Here is a 22,909-nt window from a genome sequence, read left to right as displayed (position 1 = left end):
AATTGATGACCGCTGGATTTCTTCGCCCCCGACTAAGGCCAAGCCCATTAGAGCAGCCCATAATTTGAAAGCTTCTAAGCCTCCTCCAAGAACCAGGTCTAGCCCGCCCGACTCAAAGACCAGGTTCCAGCCTTTTTCTTCAAACAGGCCGGCCCAACTCTTCTGGCCCAATCAACAGATTCCTTCTGGGCCTAGTTGTAACCTTATCTTCCAGCCTAGCTCGGAACTAGGAAGGGATTCAGCCCATCCGCCTTGTGGGACCACACGCATGCGCGTCCGGGAGAATCGAGGGCCGTTACGCATGGGACAAAGATCTGATCTCCTCGTACGTCCGTATCAACGTAGCAGGAATAGGTGGCCCAATGACACACATTCTATTACACGTCACTAGCGGACGAGAGGAAACATATAAAAGGAGAAATGTTCTCCTCTAGGTCCAAGCTTTTTCCAGTTTTACAGAACCCTTGTAAAACCCTATTTTATGGATCTCAGATCATCAGAGCGCAAGTGTCCTAAAGTGCACTATGCTCGAAAAAATTATATTGATGATAGAGAAGATGGATATCCTGTATATAACTTTTCTGGATCCTTATTTCAAGGTGATGTTTCCGTAAAATAGAATTTATGAGTGTAATTTCCTCTCCTTTTATCTTTTTTTCTTTTTATCTGCTAGTCACGTCTAACGTCTCTGTTACAACCTCATATCCGTAAGTACGGACGTGTTAGAATCTCTCTTCACGCCAGGCGACTATTTAATTTTTTTGGTGTGCATGCAGGTAGGGCTGCGAAGTTACTGGGGCAGCTATTCTCTCTCGCATCACATCACTGGTCCAACTCACGATCGACCCAACCCGCCCCACGTGTCCGAATCAAGATTTGTGTTGTTGGACCAGTCAACTAAAGTGAGGTTTCATAGGTTTTGAGTCAGCGTTATTTTTTAGAGCCAGCCTTTTCTAAAGTAGAGGAGGTCCAGCGGTCATCACAAGGCTTGCTTACGATGACACTAGGGTCATCTGTTGCTTTCGATGCCAAAGAATCGGGTATAAAACACAAAAAAAAATTTTGAGCACATACATTCATTATAATTGATCAATAGATCAATAGTCTTCCAAATGACTATGTTTGTATAAAATGAAAATCCAGTAAACTTTGCTTGTAGACTAAACAGTTTCTTTAAAAAAAAAAAAAAGGAAATTCAGTGTATGGTATGCAAGTCATTTGTCTCCAAAGTCAAAAAGATGAAGAAGAGAGCCAGTCAAGAACCTGGCCTGTAGTAAGCGTAAACTCCATAGAATGTCTGTGTGAAAGTAAGTAAAAGCAGCACAACAGCAGCAACTAATGAGATTATTGCCCATGGATTCCCAAAATAGTTATGTTTCAAACTGGCACGCCAAGTATTCCATCTGTGATTGTAATAATGGTTTACATCCTGAGACAACCTCGAAAGATAACTATTATTTATATCGAAAACCACCTCTTGACAGAGCCTGTTGAATAGGTCTGCAACTTCTGCATCGCTTCCAAGCCAATGCTCCATTATCCCACAATAATGAAGATACGCCACGTCCTCGGGTGAGTTGATTAGATTATCCATGAAAACGACATACGAGGTTATGTCGTTGCTGCAATCCAAATGGCACTGCTCAAATGCTATCAGATTGAGGAAGAGTGATTTTGTTCCGTCGTGGATTAAGAGACGAGGAATCCTGAGAACACCATTCTTGAATTTTATGTCCCAGAATCTATCAGTCCTCCTTTTCTTGAACTTGATGCCTGCCTCTCTCAGTTCTGTCACACAATGGATCAGTTGTGTTCTTCTCTTGTCAGCAACTCGATTGGCACTTGGCTTTCTCTTTATCCAAATTCTGGGAATGGGTTTAGGCCCTGTTCGCAGGAGACTTCGTCGGAAAACGTCGAGACAATGAACTTCTCCTTGATCTGCTAATGGGTCAAAAGCAGTTGCATATCCTAGAGAAGACTCCAATTTGTTCTTCTCAGTTTTTGTTAGTGGCTCATCTGTTGGCATTAGTGGATCAAAGAATCCGAGAGCAAGTTTAGCTACAAGTCCTTTCTGATCAGGATCATCAAACTGAAGTCCCAGTAACCGATCAAGAATAAACAATGGAATCTGATTCTCTAGCATTATCATATCTCTCTGAATAGAATGCATCGAGCCACGCATTGCGAAAACGGGATCATTTCTAGAATACCCAAGTTGCTTGAATCCTTCAGCAGCACCTCTGAAGAGTTCGAGCACAAAACAACCATCAAGAACCATCATTTCAACAAATTCACTGCTGCTAAGACCGATGGAGCCCTCGTAACATGAACGAGCTTTCTCTTCAAGTTCTGTAATAGAATCAAGAAACTGTTGTATATCCTTATCAGTACGCTTGAGTATATGGTGAAGAGCACGCCATTTATGGCGATCCATTTGGCGTAGGCGTCTCTTTCCATGGTGGTAAGGCCCCAAGGAAACAATCTGAGGGACGTAAGCCTTGTCATCTCCTTCTCGGAGGTAGTGGGGGACTCTGTAGATGCACAACTTTTCCCAAGAACCTGCTGCATCATCTTGTCGAGCTTGTTCAAGTTTTTCTTTGATGATTATCACCCATTCAGGATCAGGTGACTTTGTTTCATCTTCGCAATTTTCACCATCTTCTTTGATAACAATCTGCAGTGAATCTGATGGTGCTGTCTGTTGCTTTTGCAGCTCCTGCTGATGCTTTTCTGGAAATTCAAGCAACTGGGTACCACCAGCAGGCGATTTTGGGATTGCAGATTCCACCGTTTCCCTGAGTTTTAGCGTTATAAGGTACCAACTGAGGAGCTCTTTGTTGAACACTGCAACCATTTTCTTATGAAAAAGCAACAGCTGATTTGATTTTGGTGGAAAAGAAATCTCTCAAAGAAAAAAAAAAAAAAAAAAAAACTCTCAATGACATTAAATAATCAAGCATTCGAACATCATGATGAAGAAATAGTAATACTTAAATTGATATGATGTGGTGACCTAACTGTGTAGCCCTCATGTCATGTGGTCATGGACCCCCTTGGCTTGGAAATAATAAGTTTTAAGGAAACTTTTCATTTTTTCATTTTTTTGCTTTTTCTTTTTTAGTTGAGATATTCCTTTCTCGACTTTTAAGGTGTGTTATTCTTTTTATTTTATTTATTTACACTTGGGTTAATTCTTTTGAGAAAGTTCTTGCTGAAGTAATAAAGATTGGCTAAATATAGTTGTAAATAGGGTTTTAATTATTGGGTAATGGCTCAAAATCAATCAAACAAAGGATATTGGAGTTGACAGGGAATTCATAAATTATCTCTTAAAAAATTTTAACAAACAGTCTCTTATCAACTTCTGCAGACATAGTTGCTAATGTAGTTCCTGTAATATATTCAAACTAACTGGGTTAAATTTGTATTTTTAAAACTATATTAAATAATTATAACTTTTAAAAAATATAAATTAATTAATTAATTATTTTTATTATGATATAGAAAATAAATAATAATTTTTTATTTTTTTAAGTATAATATTATGGTAGTGGAAGGATGTGGGATATAAAGAAATTAAGAACGTGGTAGTTGGCAGAAGTCGTGCATTAATCCATTCTTGAAGACCATTACCAATTATTATAAAAAGAAAAAAAAAAAAAGACATTCTTAAATATTATCATTACTAATAAATTTATCTCTAAATTTTACCATATTTTATTTTATTTAACTATTTATAAGATTCAACATTCAATTCTAAAATCAAACCGAATTAAATAAATTGAAAATTAAAATTTTAATATTTATGAAAATTAAATCGAATTGATTTTAGTCAGAAATCGAATCGAACGGAATCGATTTAATTTGATTTGATTCAATTTAATTTGATTAATTTAAATTTTTAATAAATTTTTTATTTTTTATACTTTACTTTTAATATTTTAAAATTTAATTGTAATATTTTAATCTTAATATAATCTAATCTCCGAATATTATTGAAAATAATATATTATCATTGATCGGTTTGATTTAATTTTTTGATTTTTTTATTAAAATTGAATCGAATCAAAATAACTGAAATTTTTAAAATTAAAAATCAAACCAAAATAAATAAAAAATTAAATTAAAATTTTAAATTAATTCAATTCGATCAATTTTTTCGATTTGAACCGAATACTGCTCATACCTGATTATCTAATCCTTATATTTGTAACTTTTTAATACTTTAGCCTATTCATTTTAAATAAATAGTTTATAAGATTATTTTAGTATTTTCTCCCTGTATTAATAAATAAATGGATGGAGGTAAAAAATTTAATAAAATTAAAAAGCACAAAAATTATAATAAGTTTTAGAAAAACACAGTGACAAACTTGTTGACAATGGCATTATTTAAGGACATTTTTGTAAATAAATTTTTTTAGCTGTTGATATACAGGAAGCATTAGCTTTGAATAGAAATTTCTAGATAGCTTTTTTGCAACTTTTTAACTTATAAAATGGAGATACTGTTAGTATAACAAGAAACAACCTTTTTTAAAAAAAAAAAATCTTTTTTTTTAGACTTATTAGATGTAAAAACGTTATGAGTATAACCAAAATTTTTAATTTTAAATCACAAAATTTTAATTTTTAAATTTATTATAATTATAATCAATGTTTACAATTATTTATTTAATTTATAAAATAATTTTTAAAAATATATTAATATATTTATATATAAATATCTTAATAAAATTTTTAAAATATATAAAATTACCTTTTTCTTTAAAATAAAATTATTTCTTTTAGAATAATTTAACTTTTTCAACTATTAAAATATTTTCTTTTAACTAATTTTCATTAGCATTCAAATACTTAAAAAAGTAATTTTTTAAAAAATATTTTTTATGAAAAAAATAAAATTTAATATTTAAATACTTATTTTACAATATAAAAATTTGAAAGTAAATTGAAAAAATTTTAATTCAATGTAAATCCGAAAAATTACCTATAAAATAGGCTATTAAAAGAAACTTAATCCAATCCAAAATTCATATCACATCACATCACATATATATACCAGCTTTTTTAAAAAAAAAATTTATCATATTATATCAAATTGACATAGAAAAAATAATATTTTTTTATTTTAAAAATAGAAAAAAATAATTTACTATTTTTTTTTATCGAATACTTACAAACTTAATAAATAATTTTGACAAAAGTTACTTATAAATTCACACACCCATATGGAAGACTAGTCTAAAGAACGAGTCAAATGATCACATATTCAATTAGTGATTCAACAAGTTATTAAAAAAAAAATAATTAAATGTGCATATAATATCTATTAAAATAAATAATAAATAGTTAAATTATTGATCATTTAAAATAAACTTTCAACATTTATTAAGTTATGTTTATATATATTATTAAGTAAAATAATTAAATTTTGTATAAAAGTATTTAAATTTAAATATTTTTTTATAATTATGCCTTATATATAAATTTTGTAAAAATATATAAATAATTTTAATTATATATATTAAAGATAAATAAACATATCATTCCATTCAAAAAAACCATATCATTTTACAAATAAAAAAATAGAAAAAATTACTTTTTAGTCCCTGAGATTTAACGTAATTAACACTTCTGTCCTTCTATTTTGGTGACCCAACACTTAAGTCACTCACTTTCTTTTCTGTCTAAATTCGTAGTTCTTCCATCCAAAATAGCCGTTTGGGACACGTGAATTGACAAAATTAACTCTCAACTTCTTCTTCTTCTTCTTCTTCTTCCTACTCTTTCTGCAACTTCTTCTTCTTCTTCTTCTTCTTTCTTCTTCTTTTTCTTCTTCTTCTTCTTCTTCTTCTTCTTCTTCTTCTTCTTCTTCCTACCCTTTTTGCAACTTTTTCTTCTTCTTCTTCTTCCTACCCTTTCTGCAACTTCTTCTTCTTCTTCTTATTCTTCTTCTTCTTCTTCTTACCCTTTCTGCAACTTCTTCTTTCTGCAACTGGAGAAAACATGAAAGAGAAAAAAAAAATAGGGATTTCACATTGAGATAATGGTATTTTTGGAAAAAATTATCACCTCTCACCTTTAACTCTTTGACCAAACGATTTACATGGACGGAAGGACGACGAATTTGGACGGAAGAGAAAGTGAGGGACTTAAGTGTTGGGTCGCCAAAATAGAGGGATAAAAGTGTTAATTACGTTAAATTTTAGGGACTAAAAAGTAATTTTCCAAAAAAAAAGTACAGTTTGAATTGCAGCCAAGAAAAGAACATTCGCCTTTGGTTGTTAATAAAACATGCGGTGATTAATTATATTTTCTCATGATAGAAAATTTACTAGTTAAATTTATTTTAAAATTATTTAATTAAAATATTTTTATATTTTATAAAATATAATTTTTTATTAAAAAATTATTAGTCAGTTAAATTCATGATTTTAATTATACATATTATTTAATACTTATAATTTTAAAATTCATATTATATATTCCTATCTTATCTTAATACTTTTTTATAAAAAGACTCAAAAGTTTGATTTATAATTTTTTTTTTATAAAAAAACTCAAAAGTTTGATTTTATGAAATATTATGATATTTTAATTGAATAATTTTGAAATAGCAATGAATTAGTAATTTTTAAAAAAATTAAGAATTTCATGATAATTTTTTTGTAAAAAATATTTTTTAGCTCTATATGAAATTAAACGTTAACAAAAATGTAATTTGCTAGCTCTATATGAAATATATTTTAGCTCTATATTTTTTAGCTCAAAAATATAATTTTCTAGATCATGATTTATTTAACTCAAAAATAAAATTTAAAATTTTTATTTGATAAAAAATAAATTTATCTTATTTAACCAATAATTAAAAAAATTTAAAAATAGCTTGTTTGGACTTTTTACCACTTCATCCTTATTCAACTTTAAGATGATATTTTTAATAGAACAAGTAAAACATTTTTTTTCCATTTTAGAATAAAATTTTCACAATCTAATATGTGAAAAAGGCTATAAATGAGTTTAATGGTTAAACGTTTATTTTATAGTTTATAACATACATTACACATTCTTCATATTCATTCCACACCAATTATTTTTTTATGTATAAATTTTTTTCTTATTTTTACACATAATATAATAATATCATATACTATTCTTAATATCAAATTAAATTTATTTTTCATCATCACAATAAACTATTGTGATTATATATTTTTAGTTCCAATTAAAGTTAATTTACGTTAGTTTGTTAATTTTTTATGTGGCAAAAAATGCTGAAGATGATTAGTGGATCTGTAAAAGAAAGAAAATGAGCTAGTTGACGCTATAAATAACTATTTCAACGGTCAAATCAGTAATGTAATAAAATAAAGGTGAATGTAAGTAAGTAGCTTGAATTTAATAGGTGTGTGTAAGAATGCATACCTTAAACTCTATATTTGCTTTATTTTTACACTGTAAGAAAATAAAGTTAGTGAATATCTTAAAAATTCGACTGGTACCAGCTAATAGATAGGCGATCTTGTGATTATAGTGAATCTCTTAAAAATCCAACTGGTGTTGGCTAATAGATAGAGATTCTGTGATTATAGTGAATCTTTTGAAAATCTAAATCCAACTGGTGCCGACTAATAGATAGGGGATATGTGATTATAGAGGTAATGGAAATCTACTGGATACTATCTGATGCAACACAATAATCGCCCAAAGTAAGTTATGACCTGTTACTATAAGCTAGGGCCACATGGCAAAAGTCTAATAAGCTGATACGCAGTCCTAATGGTGGAAAGGAAGATCCAGATACCGTAGTTCTCGATTCTTCACCAAGACTTGCCCTCTCTTCAGTAGGATGGGGCTTCATAGAAACTTACCGTTAGTGAACACAATCCAGCAGATCTCCATTAAACCTATAATTGCGAGATCCCTTCTCCACTAGCCGATGCCAGTTAGATTTTCAGGAGATTTGATAGTCAACTCCACCTTCTTACAGTATAAAAGGTAATAAACATAGAGATCAAAATATGCATTCTTACATAACTATTCTTGAATTCTAAGCAATTCATTATAGTCGCCATTTTCTCCAATTTACTGACTTGAGCGTCGGAGTGGCTGTCGTAGGTGCTAACCACCTCACATTTTCTTTCTTGCAGAATGATCAATCATAGCTCAGCTCCGTTTCAGCTCTATCATTTGGTTCCATTACTGGGATAATTCCATTAAATTTTCTCTGTTCATTTAGATTAAAATCGGTCTCTTATTCACTTAAATATTTTTCTTCTTCACATTAAATTTTCTCTGTTCATTTAGATTAAAATCGGTCTCTTATTCACTTAAATATTTTTCTTCTTCATTTCTCTAAATGGTTGAGAATTCACGAGCTACTGCTAAGACTACTATTAACAATGGCGCTATCATTTCCTCCACTCCTGGCAATGGATAAAACACACCCTCAATGGTCAATGAGGTGGATCTGAACAACTTGAATAATGAGCAAATGCTCCAGTACATTAAAAGGCTACAAGCCACTCTCGAGCAATATAAAGTTCGGGAGGAGGCCTCATTTATGACTCCTAGAATAAGGGAGGTGATAGAGCATAATTTAGACCATATTATCATGATGTTATTGATGTTAATTTATACTTTCTCTGCCTAATTTTGTAATGTTAATCTTATTATGCAGAAAATGGTGTAAAGAGACAATTTAGTGAAAATGTCCCTAAAACTGCCTAAAATGGAGCAAAGGAGAGCAAGCATGCCAAATGCAACTTGAAAGGAGCCAAATAAGGAAAGTAATCTGAAATTCAAATTTCAAATCCTTAAAAGAATTCAAAATTCAAATTCAAGGTTCAGCTTATTAAGGAAAGTGTTAAATAAGAAAAGTGGCAAATAAAGAAAGTGCAGTCAACAGAGCAATTTGAAATTCAAGATCTTCAAGAATCATTTCCTTATTAAAGAAGCCAAATCTTCAAGATGCACATTCAGATTTTGAAATTCAAATTCAGCTTGCCAAGGAAGCCAAAAAAGACACAAATGCCACCTCAATTCTTACATATTCAAAATTCAAAATTCAAAAGAGAGGCTCCACCTCATTAATGCAAGTTATGGGCGGCATGGGCAGCCTCTTGGGCAGCAACTTAACAACTTGGGCAGCAAGTAAGGACCTAGGGCAACACTTTTAATTATAAAAAGACACATAAGGAGCCTCCCCGTGCTTTTTCTACTCTCCCTTGGACACACTTACTGGATTACAAGTGGCACCATCTCTTCTTCTTCCTTTCTTTATTTTCTTGTTTTGTTTCAGCCATGAGTGGCTGAAACCTTTTATTCTTGTTAAAGATTAGGTGATTCTTTGGTTGTTTTATGGATTGTGAGATCTGAACATAAGTTGTTTATCTTTTGGTTATTCAATATTTATGCAATTTCATGCTTGATTCCATTATTGCTTTGTTATTATGATCAATGTGGCCACTTGATTCTTGATTGCAAGGTAATATATTGTTAGTTTGAATAATTTTGAGTCCGTAATTGCTTGGATTGTTCAAACACAAGAACATTTGGTGTAAAAACTAAGGAAGTTGCATAATCTAACAATATCACCATGCGTTTGGATAGCTAGGATTAGATCTCTCTATTTCTTAATGCAGTTGACAGTTGTTTTGATGCCTAAGGCCCAAGGACGTTCCTTGGCAACTTGTTGATTAGTAATTAGTAAGAGGACGTTCCCTAATTAATTTATGCTTAAGGAGAGACATGGTGGTGAGAAGCGTCTTCCATCTCCAAACTAATCTATTGAATCTATCAAGGGAAATTAAGTATCAATGATCAATCCCAACAACTGAAGTAGATCCAATTCTTCAACTAGATCTTTCTCATTATTGATTTCCTTTATTTTAATTATTTGCCTTCTTTTATTGCTTTTAGAATTAGAACAATTAAATCAATCTCAAAATCCCCCTTTTTACTTTTATTGCACTTTATTTTTATTTTGCTTTCAGTTTCTTTGCTTTCAGTTAATTCTCTTGGTCTTGACAAGGAAGATAGGTAAGTTTTCAATTCCCTGTGGATTCAATCCTTTCACCACTATCTACAGTTGTAAGATTGTTGATAACTAGAAAGGTTATTTTTGACCGGCTTTGACAACCGCGAGTAAGGAGAAGGCCTCTATTGATACCCTAAGGACACGGACAGAAGCGATCTAGAGGGAATCCAAAGGGAAGGCCAAGTTGGAGGAAGAGGAGTCATCAGACGAAGCCCTAAAGGATGTCGACTGGAAGCTGATCGGAGCTATGCGAAGGTATCAGAATGAGCAGAAAGAGGACTATGGCCTAGATGATGCCTTGCCCTTGTCAGAAGAGATGCTAGCATAGACTTTTCCTGCCAAGTTTAAACTCTTACGTTTGGACAAATATGACAGAACATCAGATCCTAGGAGTCACTTGGTGATCTTTAGAACAACAATGTAACTTTAAGACGTCAACAATTTTGTGTTGTGTTGAGTGTTTCTATCCACACTTATAGGTTTGACTAAAAAATGGTACCAAAATCTAAGCCAAGATTCTATTCAAAGCTTTACTCAGTTTTCCATGTTGTTTAAATCTAGGTTTATCAATTACATACCTTCTAAAAGTTGTCCTCTGACTTGTGAAAAATTTGCCAAGGACAGCACAAGTCTTTAAGGAGTTTTATCTCATGTTTCAATGCTGAATATTAATCATTAAGATGTCTGGATTTTTTATATTACAGGTGAGACTTCTGTAACCAAATGTCATAGTTCATTAAGGGCATGCTACGCGATTTAATCATGTGATGACAGCTCATAACATGCTTTAAATGAATATTATGTCATATTTTTTAGTTCAAATAGTCATCTACATTTAATTTTTAATAATCATATGTTTTCATCCATCCCATTTTTTCTCCTTTCCATCTTTTATATATTATAGAAATATATAGAGTATTAAATATTAAATAGATAGTTATATAGTTTTATATATATATATATATATATATATATATATATATATATATATATATATATATAATACTATTTGATGCTACGCAAAACTTTCCTAATATTGGCAATTTACAATACAAGAATGTGAGATAGTTAGTGTTTATAGACAATTACTCCAACGCTCAAATCAAAATACGCTAAAGTGAAAAGTAAAATGAGAACGGTAATTAGCTTGATGGAGTTAGAAAATATGTATCTTAACTACGTATCGTTTTTGCTTTTATATCATAAAAAGAATGTTAGTTAATTATTTTCCTAAGAATTTAAAATATATCGACTAATTGATAAAAAATTATGCGTTTTAGGGATTATAGAGATTGCAATGTAATGAATATCAACAGTATAGAGATTGCAATGTAATGAATATCAACAGTAAGAGACATAAGAGATTTAGGCTCTAGCCGGCAAAGGATGAACTTTTAAGATTTAAATGACCGAGAGTGCAGAATATGAGCTGTCGAGTCTATACGTCCAATTATAACAGTCACAGACATATCACCACACAGAATCCAATACATCATATATATGAGATGTGTTTTTTACGAATACTAAATCATATTACTATTGCGTAAATTGAATGTAATAACTTTATCATAATTTAAAATATTAAAACAAATAAAAAATAAATTAATGTTTAAACATTAAAAAAAAGAAATTAAAAAATTCTAAAATTTCAATGTGTAGGTAAGAGAGTTTAATGCTAGCCTATAATAGAGTATGATTTAACAATATATTTATAATAATTATTGAATTATGATCATATCAATAATATACAGATAGTTAGGAATGATGACCTTTATAAATATAGGCTCATGTTTTCTTATAACTTAAAATATTTGTAGAAATGAAGGATTATTTTTTAATCGTAATTTACCTTAGTTAATTAGTAACTAAATTTCTATAAATTTAATTGAAAAGGCCTATATTGAAATAACTAAAATTAATAGTTGAATTTGGATTAAAATATAATTGATTTAATTAAATATTATTACATGATTAATTTTATATTAATTATTTTAATTAATATTCTTATAATAAAAATAAATTGAGTAAAACTTTGCAAAATTATTTAATATGCAATATTTATTGTATACCATCTTGTAATATCATGGATTATACATACAAACATTTTTTTTTCCTTCTATTAAGGTTAAGGAATACAATATAACATTGAGAAAGATAATCATTCAGTATATTACATCACGTAGTTTATTTAATAAAAATTTTGTTGGAAATTTAGGATAAAATAATAAAACCTGAATCATGTTGAACACTGTTCTTAAGAATTTATTTTGCAACCGTTCGGATTAAATAGGTTCTTGTGGGATTTAATCTCCAGGATCATAACAACAAGAATTTATCTCTAATTTATAACCCAGCAGAAAATACAGAGGAAATAAAGAATAAAGTAGAAAAATGAGAGTTGATATCTTTGTAAAGTTGGAGGTTATTTATAGTTGAAAACTCGACCGTTATATATGGTTAAAAATCTTAAGATAATATAATAAAATCATAACGGTCAGATTTAATATTATATTTAAATCTCATAAATAAAATCTTCAACGACCATAAAATCTTAAATGACCATAAAATCTTTTTGAAATCTAAACTAATTTTACAACAATCCCCCACAGATTTCAAAAGATTTTTCATTGCTGGATTTAGAAATTTAGTGTATATGTTTTGAATCTGGTGTCTTTTAGACTATGAACCAGACCTAGATTAATAAGACTTAACATACAGAGTAATTGGTGAAACTTTTGTTTCTATGAACCAAAAGCTCGTTTTTGTATGCTAATATCCCATCAATCTCATCATAACACTCCACAGATCTTATTGTCAATGCTGTTTTGCGCTAATAGGCCATGTGCGCGTCTGGTAGTTCATAAGTGCTCTAGAGATTACGCCACAATCTCATAAAAGCGGCCCCACTCTACACTTATATAGGTGATATCATCAAGTGTATACTGCAATTTATACACCACCCATAAGGGATACGAATATCATTAAGAGCTTCCATCTTATCCTCTCATTAATGCAGTCTAGCACTTCTCACACCATAGGAAGGGACAACAATAAATAGTGCTATCAGAACTAACAAGTGACTTGTTATTACCCATATGAACCTTTTTCATAGGATCTCCAATCAAAAAGGTTGGGTTTCCATCACTGTTAATTTCAAATGGGCTCAAGTCTCATTCTTCTCGATGTTTCATCTATTAGTTTTCTCCCTAACAGTTTAGTTAGAAGTTCGGCCAAATTCACTTCTGACTTCACATAATCAATGGAAACAATTCCATCTTTCAGCAACTGCTAAATAATATTACGTCTCAGACGAATATGTCTATTCTTACCATTGAAAGTTTTATTCTTTGCAATGGCTATTGCCGGTTGGTAATCACAACGCATTGATACAGATGGTCTTGGTGAAAAATTCATTAAATGCAGTAGACTCCCAATGATCTGTGCATATTCAGATTGAGCAACAGAGTCAACTCTATTTTTCTTTAATTGACAGTTAGGATCATAAGGGGTACTCACTGGTTTGACATTGAAATGTCTAAACTTCCTTAGAAGCTTCTCAACATAATGCTCTTGTGACAGCATTAGACTATCATTCTTCCTTATGATTCTAACTCCCAAAATCATGTTTGCCTCTCCCATATCTTTCATATCAAATTTAGAGGCAAAGAAAGCTTTTGATTTACAAACTATATCGTAACTTGTACAAAAAATAAGCATATCATCCACATATAAGCAAATAATCATAGATTCATCATTTATACGTTTTGTATGTACACACTTATCAACTTTAACAGAGGTAAAACCATCATTCAACAAAACTTGATTAAATTTCTCATGCCACTGTTTGGGGGCTTGTTTTAGACCATATAATGATTTAAGAAGTTTACAGACTTTATTTTCTTGACTAGAAACAATACAATCATCAGGTTGTACCATATAAATTTCTTCTTCCAAGTCTCCATTTAAAACTGTTTTAACATCCATTTGATGAATAACAAGTTTATGTATAGAAGCTAAAGCAATTAATACTCTAATAGAAGAAATTCTAGCTACAGAAGCAAAGGTGTCAAAATAATCTATATTTTATTTTTGAGAAAAATCTTTTGCTACTAGCCTTTCTTTATATTTTTCAATTGACCCATTTAGGTTATATTTTCTTTTGAAAATCCATTTACAACCAATAGGTTTAGCTCCTGGAGGCAAGTCTATAAAGTCTAAGTACCATTTTGAGTAATAGAATCAATTTCAGCTTTAATTGCTTTTTTTTCAAAAAGGAGTTTCAGAAGATTTAATAGTTTCAGAAAATCTTAAAGGCTTATTTTCAACAAGATAAGTGTAAAAGTCATTTCCAAAATAAGTCTCTTTTCTTTGTCTTTTACTTCTTAAATCTTCATTATTATTTCCAAAATGATTTTCATAAATATATTCATTAGGTGCATGAGAAATTTTCTCAACTTTTAAAGAAAAAATATGTTCAAAAAACTCAGTATTTTTTGTCTCAATTATAGTGTTACAATGAAGCATATCACTTTTCAAAACAAGAAATCTATATGCAGCATTATATTCAGCATAACCTATAAACATGCAATTAGAAGTTTTTGAATCTATTTTGTGTTTCTTAGGATCAACAAGAATTACTTTAGCAAGACACCCCCACACTTTTAAATATTTTAAGTTAGGTGTATAACATTTCTAAAGTTTATAAGGTGTTTTATCAGTTTTCTTATAGAGTATCCTATTTTGTAGATGACAAGCAAATAATAAAGTTTCTCCCAAAGGTTATTAGGTGAGGAAGAACTTATTAATAAAACATTCATAATTTATTCTTTTTTTCTTTCACAAAAGTCATTACATAAGATATATTCTCCACCTCTATTTGATCTAATCCTTTTTATTTTCCTATTTAATTGATTTTCTACTTCAGCTTTATACAATTGAAACATATTAAATGCTTCATCTTTGTTTCTAAGCAAATATACTTTAGTATATCTAGAATAGTCATCAATAAAAGTTATATAATATTTTTTACCACCTCTAGTAATTGTTTGTTTTAAATCTCCTAAGTCTGTGTGTATTAAACTAAGCAACTCAGATTCTCTGTGTAGTTGAACATGATTTTTTTATTGACTTAGATTCTACACAAATCTCACATTTATTTAAACATGTATTACCAGTGTCGGATATTATACCAAGATATTGCATTTTTTAATATAAGAAGCACTAACATGTTCCAATCTAGCATGTCATAAATAAAAAGAATCAAGCAAGAAAGCAAAAGAAGATGTATTTCCATTTGTTATTGCAGAAATATTGAGAGCAAAGAGTCCCTAATTACAATAACCTTTTCCAATAAAAATATTATTTTTATTTAGTATAATTTTGTCTGACCCAAAGGACACCTTAATCCCAGCCTTTCCCAATAGAGCTACAAAAATTAAATTAGCTCTCATATTAGGTACATGAAGTACCTCATTATGTGCCAAGGTCTTGTTAGATGTGAGTTTGAGAAGAATTTTTCCTTTACGAATGACACTTGTAGTTTTAGAATCACCCAAATACACATATTCTTCTCCTTCTCCCACTGTAGAGTAGGAGGTAAACACATTTCTGTTTACACAGATATGCCTAGTAGCACCACAATCTACTACCCATTCTTGCACATTAGTATAAGAAAAGTTTGAGAAATGACCGCAGCAATAATGTCATCTCCTTTAATTAAATTCACTTTTGGTTTAGGAGGATTATCATTTCTCACTCTTTTCCTGCATTGGGGTGCATCATAACCCGATTTACCACATACAAGACAATATCTTTTCTTTTTAAAGATGCGATTATTAAACTTATGTTTGTAATCAAATTTCTTATTTTCGTACATGTTAGTTGATTTGTGCACTTTTTCTTGTACAAGATTTGCTCTTGTACCCAGCTCTTTTCCTTTTGCAACTTTAAGTTCCCTCCAGTTTGTATCTTGAATCTTCGAGATGTCAGGAAAATGTTTGACATATAGAGCAGCAGGCAGTGCAGAGGTAAAGACAGTGACAACATTTAGTTCCATTTGTGTACAGATAAATCCTTAAGATTGTTGGAAATTTAGGATAAAATGATGAAACCTGAGTCGTGTTGAACACTATCCTTAATGATTTATTTTGCAATCCCCCATGATTAAACAGGTTCTTCTGGGATTTAATATCCAGGATTACGATAACAAAAATTTATCTCTAATTTATAACCCAGCAAAAAACATAGAGAAAAGAAAAAATAAAGCAGAAAAATGGGAGTTGATATCTTTATAAAGATGGAGGCTATTTATAGTGGAAAAACCAACCGTTAGATATGATTATAAAAATTTTGAGATAATATAATAAAATCATAACGGTCAGATTTAATATTATATTTAATGACCATAAAATTTTTAATGACTATAAAATTTTCAACGACCATAAAATCTTTAACGACCATAAAATTTTTAACGACCATAAAATTTTTAATAACCATAAAATTTTTTTAAAATTTAAATTAATTTTACAGCAAATTTTACTATTTAATTTTTTTTTATTAAAAATCTCTTTAATTAATTTTTTGATTTTAAACTATATATTAAAATATTTCTAAAATTTTTATTTAAAAAATCTATTAATTTATCATTTCATTAATTTTTATCATTATATTTTATTATTTAATTTCTATAATACAGTAAAAATCATTAATTAGTCTTTTTATTTTATAAAACTAGTCATTAATCAATTTTTTTATATTAAAGATATTTTAAATTTTTTTATAATATTTAATAATTAAAATTAAAAATAATTAATTAATAGACTTTTAAAATTTTTAAAAATATTTTTAGTATATTCTTAAAACTAAAAGATTAGCTAATAATTTTTTTTATTTAAATATACCCGTTTGTAATTACTTCACGTGTATTATGCTATATCATTCATCGGAATTGTCCTGTGCTTTTGGTGATTATCTAAATAATTCTTAAACCAAGTTTTCTATTTAAAATCGGTGATTATAGATAGATGAGCATATCAGCTGAAAAAAGCCAATAAGTAAAATAATTTAATTTTTTAAAAAATTATATTTATATTTTAACCTTTTAATTTTAGACAATCAAATCATAATTTTAACATTAATCATGATTTTTATGGTGAACTAAAATAGATTTTAATCAAAATTCAATTTGAATAACATCATTATACATGATTGTTTTTAATTTATATTTTTAATATATTGAATAAAATAATTCAATTTTTTCATATAAAGTTACATTTATATTCCAATTTTTAAAATTACATTTATATTTTAATTTTTTAAGTTTTGAATAGTATAGATACCACTATCAATACATAAGGAAAATCAATAATTATATTCTCAGTCGTCCAAGCACCGCTAAAAGAGAAAAACTATACTATCAGTGATTTTTTTTTTCAACTTTAACAGTAAAAATATAATAGAATCTAAGCGAATAAAATGGTTATAAAAAAGGAAATAATGAGTGAAAAATATTAATTAAAAAGAAGATCGACATATAAAAAAAAAAAAGAAGATAATACGATAAAATTTATTTAGAATTAATTATAAATCTTCCAATAAGTCAAGTGGGATTACAGATTTTCATTGACATTTTGATATTTGGTTGCAGAAAAGGTAAGAAAAAGCATATTTTGATAAATTAAAAATTTAAATCTATTTAATCATTTTAATTCAATATTTAGAAAGTTTTTATCAAGATTTAACCATGATTTAATAACGACGAATATAAAAAATGATAAATATTAAAGTTATAGTTTAATTATTTAAAGTTTAAAAATTTAATATAAATGTAATTTTGAAAAAAGTTTAAATTATTTTATAATATAAGCTATATAGTTAAGTAAAAATAATAAACAAAACCCAAGTGGCATGACGGATGGAAAATCTAAATTTCAGTTAAAATCAATTTACAAGCATAGTAAAAATTGTGATTAATGTTAAAAAAATTACCATAAAATTAAAAAGTTGAGGTATAAATATAAATTTATAAAAATATTTAAATTATTTTATTTAATAATAAAAAAACTTATTTAAAATCTGTCCATATAAGTCTGAGAGATAATAATCATAAATACACTGATTAGAAATAATAAAAATGGCTTTTGTGTTTTAATTTCAGTATATAGTACACGTCGGTCCATGTAAGAATTCCAAATAAGAAACATGCCTTGCCTTGCCTTGCCGTGCCTTAGCAGTTACTAGACAGTTTCTTAAGCTTGCCTTGCCTTGCCTTGCCTTTCGCATTAAGAGAGAGATATTACAGCAGTTATGTTGCTCGATTTTTATTTTTTTTTTATTTTTTCCTTTTTTATATTCTAATTATAAAAATGTTAGGCATGTTTGTGCATTTTCTACAGAACTGAAGGGCCCAAATTGTTCATTTAATTTGACAAGGCTGGTTTAATGACTTTTTCTATTTTTTCTTAAATTAAAAAAAGCCTCTTTTTATAAAAAAAAAAAAAAAAAACCTCTTATCATTTGAAAAAGCCAGATAATATAAAAAAAGCAAACAATATTTGCCTTTGTTTAAACTATAGCTATTTTTTTTTTGTTGATTTTAACTTAATTTTAAAATTTTGTATTAATTATAACTCATTTTTAAAATTAAGAATTGAAACTTGACATCAATAATATTATTTGATTTATTGTAAATGACGTGATATAAAATATAATAATAAAAATATCAAAAAATATATTTTTAATTATAACCTAATTTTAAAAATTAGTTTCAATTATAATAAATTAATTAGTTGCTTTAACCTATATTAGTCAACAAATACTTTAATTCTTAGGCTTTGTTCGCTTCATGGAAAATAGAAAAATATTTTCTATATATTTTAGCGTGTGATATAACTAAAAATTTTAGTTAAAAAAATATTTTTTTAATTAAAAAAACGTAAATTATTCTAAAGAAAATGACTTTTTTGTCTTGAAAACAGAAAGTCATTTTTTATACGAATTTTTTATTAAAAATTTCATATATAAATTTGTTAAAATTTTATTTTTAAATTAAACTTAACTAATAGACAATAAGTTATCTCGTTGAAAAATATTTTTTATGGAAAATATTTTTTATAAAAAATTTTTCAAATACAAGTTATTTTTTATCAAACAAATAGAGTCTTAACAACAAAAATTAATATTTATTTCACTTGTGGTGATAAAAATTATCCTCTTTCTCTACATAGAATAGAAATTTAATCTTTTAAAAAAAATTATATAAAAATATCAAAAAACTATATATATTATCGAATAATAGTGGCTAAAGAGGAGAGAAAATAATAACGATAGTAAATATCATATCAGAAAGATATAAAAAGAGATGGGTAAATCTAATAAATCTTGGCAAATATGATTTTTTAAATAAATAAATAATATATATATTGCTGATTTATCTCCCATTATCTTTACTATTTTCTCCAATATTTTCCAACCAATATCACAAGAAATCCTCAACAATAACTCCTATTTGAGGAGTTTGAAACTAGAAAAGAGAATTCTTCGAGTTTCTTTTTCTTTTTTTTTTCCTTCTTTCTTCCTTTCAAATTCTAGGAAATTAAATTTCATGTTCCAAACTTCCACCTTGAATGCACAAGTTGGAGGTTTGCTGTGTTAACCTTGGGGAGCGACCGAAATATCTCGATTGCACCACAGTCGTACCAGAATTCACTTTCAGGGCAATGGTTCATCCACGATATAGCAGCTATTCTTTGTTCAAAAATCTAAAGGTGAAACTTACTTGATGGCTGTTGTTCTTGCCAAAGCTCTGCCTGACCTTTCCAAGCTTGAACACCTTGATGGGACCAACTACAAACGCTGGTCCTAGAAGCTACTCATCTTTTTTGAGCAATTGGAAGTTGATTATGTCCTTTATGTTGAACTTCCAATTGAAACTCAATCAATTGGCATACCAGCTACTCTCATCACCACAATTGAAACTCAATCAATTGGCATACCAGCTACTCTCATCACCACACCCCTAGCTGAAACAACGAAGGCATCTGATTCAGATTATAAAAAGAAATACAAAAAGGATAATAAAACAATTAGGGGACATCTTTTTAACCATATGAACAACTCCTTGTTCGACCTATTTGTCAACCAAAAATCATCTAAGGTAATTTGGGATATTTTAGAATAGAGATATGGAGGAGATGATGCTAGAAAGAAGAAATATGTGGTTGGAAAATGGCTGCAATTTTAGATGGTTGATGACAAGCCAATATTGGAGTAAATCAATGAATATAAAAATTTGGTGGCTGATGTTCTTAGTGAAGGCATGAAATTGTCCGAAATCATGCAAGCTAATGTGTTGCTCAAAAATTTCTCCCCTTCTTGGAGTGAGCGATTATAGAAACCATCTCAAACACCAGAAGAAGGACCTCACTTTTCAGGAGCTAATCAATCACATGCATACTAAGGAAGCCAACCGATTGAAAGATAAGCAATCTCTTCTTATGTTTTTTTTGTTAAAGCTAACCTTGTTGAATCTGTTGGAATATCTACAGACAGATTTTGTAACGATCCAGGAACAGGACTGCTACCGGCGCTAGGGTTCAAATCGACTTAAGGTCGCCAAAGCCCGTAGCAAGCCTACTATACATCCTATTACACCTAATAAAATCTCATAATCTCACGATTTAACAAAAACATAAACATTTCATAAACCAAGCCTACTATACATCCTATTACACCTAATGAAATCATAAAACTGATACTAGAACTCTCATCAAATGCTCTAGTATGGTCAACAAAACATGCCTCAAGCTCAATTCAAACATAAACTCATACTTAAAACTTTTACATAAGAATCATGTAAACAGGGATTACAAGGACAAATACTAGAGCAAAGCACAATTCTAAAACCATAAAACAATACATGTCCACATCTATACTATTACAATAGACTATAGTAGCAACTCAGCCGACTTTCCTGAGCTAACTCTGATCTTGCAAATCTGGGGTTAGGGAAAAGGGATAAGTTACAAGAACCTAGTGAGCAGAACATAAAAACAGTTCAATAAACATATGATCGTATGAATGCGTCACAACACAAATAATTCACATCAAGATGGATTTGTCACCAGTAACCCTCTATAAATTCCAATAGTGCCTGGCCCACGACGGGTGCTCCTCAGGACTTCCTCTTAAACATATCATAACATATTCATAATGCCAGAGGCATAGAATGGGTAGTCTTGGTCTTTCCCTTACATAGTGTCAAGGGCGTAGAATGGGCAGCCCTGTTCTTTCCATATCCGGCATAGCATATCATATCATACTCGAGGGCTAGTGGGTCATCCAACATCCATCCATAACAACAGCTAAATTATGCAATGTAGCATATTCGTGAATTCTAATGCAAACAACCTAATTACATATACATGGCATTTGTGATGCATGAGCATGCTTAAAAAGTTTGATTTCTTTAAAATAATAGATCAGTTCAGTTCTACTCACCTCTTGCTGACGCTCGCTTAAAACTGAAGCAGTTATCTTACTGCAGGCCTCTACGGTCTCCCAAGTTCGATCTTACACAGATAGACTCAAATGAGGGACCAAACATAACTTTTACAAGACTCTAAACAACCCCCCAAGAAACCCCTAAAAACATACCAGAATATACATAGAGATCAAGCAGAAAAAGGCTGAGCAAGGGACTTTCAGCGGCAAGTTCGACGGCCGAAGGTCCCTCACAGATCCGAAAGTCAAAACTTTGGGGGTCTAGTTTGGCGGCCTAAAGCTTGTCATAGATCCGAAGGTCAAAACCTTCGAGGACAGGTTCGGCGGCCTAAAGTCCGTCACAGATCCAAAAGTTGAAACCTTTGGGAGTAGGTTAGGCGGCCAAAAGGATGCCTCCATAAGCAGGTTCGGCTGTCGAACTTGGGTTCTCCAGCAAGGCAGAACCCGATTCTGCTCTAAACATGTAGCCTCCAAAACATATTTAAACGCACATGCAAAAGCCTAACAACTACCATATACATTTAACACACATAAGAGACCTCAAAAACTTGCTCTAAACTCAATATGCATCAACAAAAACCCAAGAGAAAAACATCTCACATCAAAACTAACATAAACCTTAAACTTTTTGGATAAACGATCATGCATGCCTTAAAGAATTGTAAAACTTAGGTTTAAAATCTTCAGAAAACATAGAGAAGCAAAGATCAACTCACCTCTTGAAGAAAATGGAACACACAACAATTAAAACTTGAAGGAAGAAAGGAAAAAATCATTTTCCAAAGGTCTTCAATGGCTAAAACTTGAAGTCCAAACTCGAATCTTCAAAAACAAGGTAAAAACTCATGAATTCTCCAAGGAATTTAAGAAATTTTAGCAAAAACATCTGGAAAGGGCATGGACTTACCTGTGCCCGAAGATGGAGAAAAAACTCTCTCGATTTTCGGCAGCCGAACCTTAAAACCTTTAAAAAAAACTCAAATTCATTTTATAAAAATATTATTTTACCCTTCTAAAGATTTCAGTTTCGAGGTTCTGAATTCCGATGGAGATTCCATCAAAAAGTGAAAATTTCGACGCCAGAATTTAGTCGGGTATTACAGGTTTAAAAATAAAGAAAGAAAATTTGAAAAAGATGGACATCGAAAGAAACAACTCAAGCAAGATGATGGAAAAGTGCAAAAGAAGCAAGTGACCTGTTATGTCTGCAACAAACATGGTCATAAGGCATATCGGTGCTTCCACAGAAAGAACCAACAAAATGGCAACTTGAAATCAGCTCCTCGTTCTGACAATCCTGAAAATTCAGCTCAAGCTAATCTTGCTGAAAAAGAAGATATCATTCCTGCAGTGGTCGTAGAGGCCAAT

General features: G+C 29.9%; 1 protein-coding gene across 1 annotated transcript; it reads right to left on the bottom strand.

Annotated features, from left to right (window-relative positions):
- Positions 1-1,070: 1,070 nt before the first annotated feature.
- On the bottom strand, positions 1,071-2,976 carry LOC110628753 (UPF0481 protein At3g47200). The gene has a single exon (XM_021775551.2). It carries the CDS (start codon positions 2,852-2,854, stop codon positions 1,256-1,258), a length of 1,599 nt encoding a protein of 532 aa, XP_021631243.1. The 5' UTR covers positions 2,855-2,976; the 3' UTR covers positions 1,071-1,255.
- Between the last annotated feature and the right edge of the window lie 19,933 nt (positions 2,977-22,909).

This window comes from Manihot esculenta, chromosome 12, assembly GCF_001659605.2.
Source record: "Manihot esculenta cultivar AM560-2 chromosome 12, M.esculenta_v8, whole genome shotgun sequence".
NCBI lineage: Eukaryota > Viridiplantae > Streptophyta > Magnoliopsida > Malpighiales > Euphorbiaceae > Manihot > Manihot esculenta.
The sequence above is the reverse complement of the archived record's forward strand: the minus strand, read 5'-3'. Positions and strand labels throughout refer to the sequence as shown.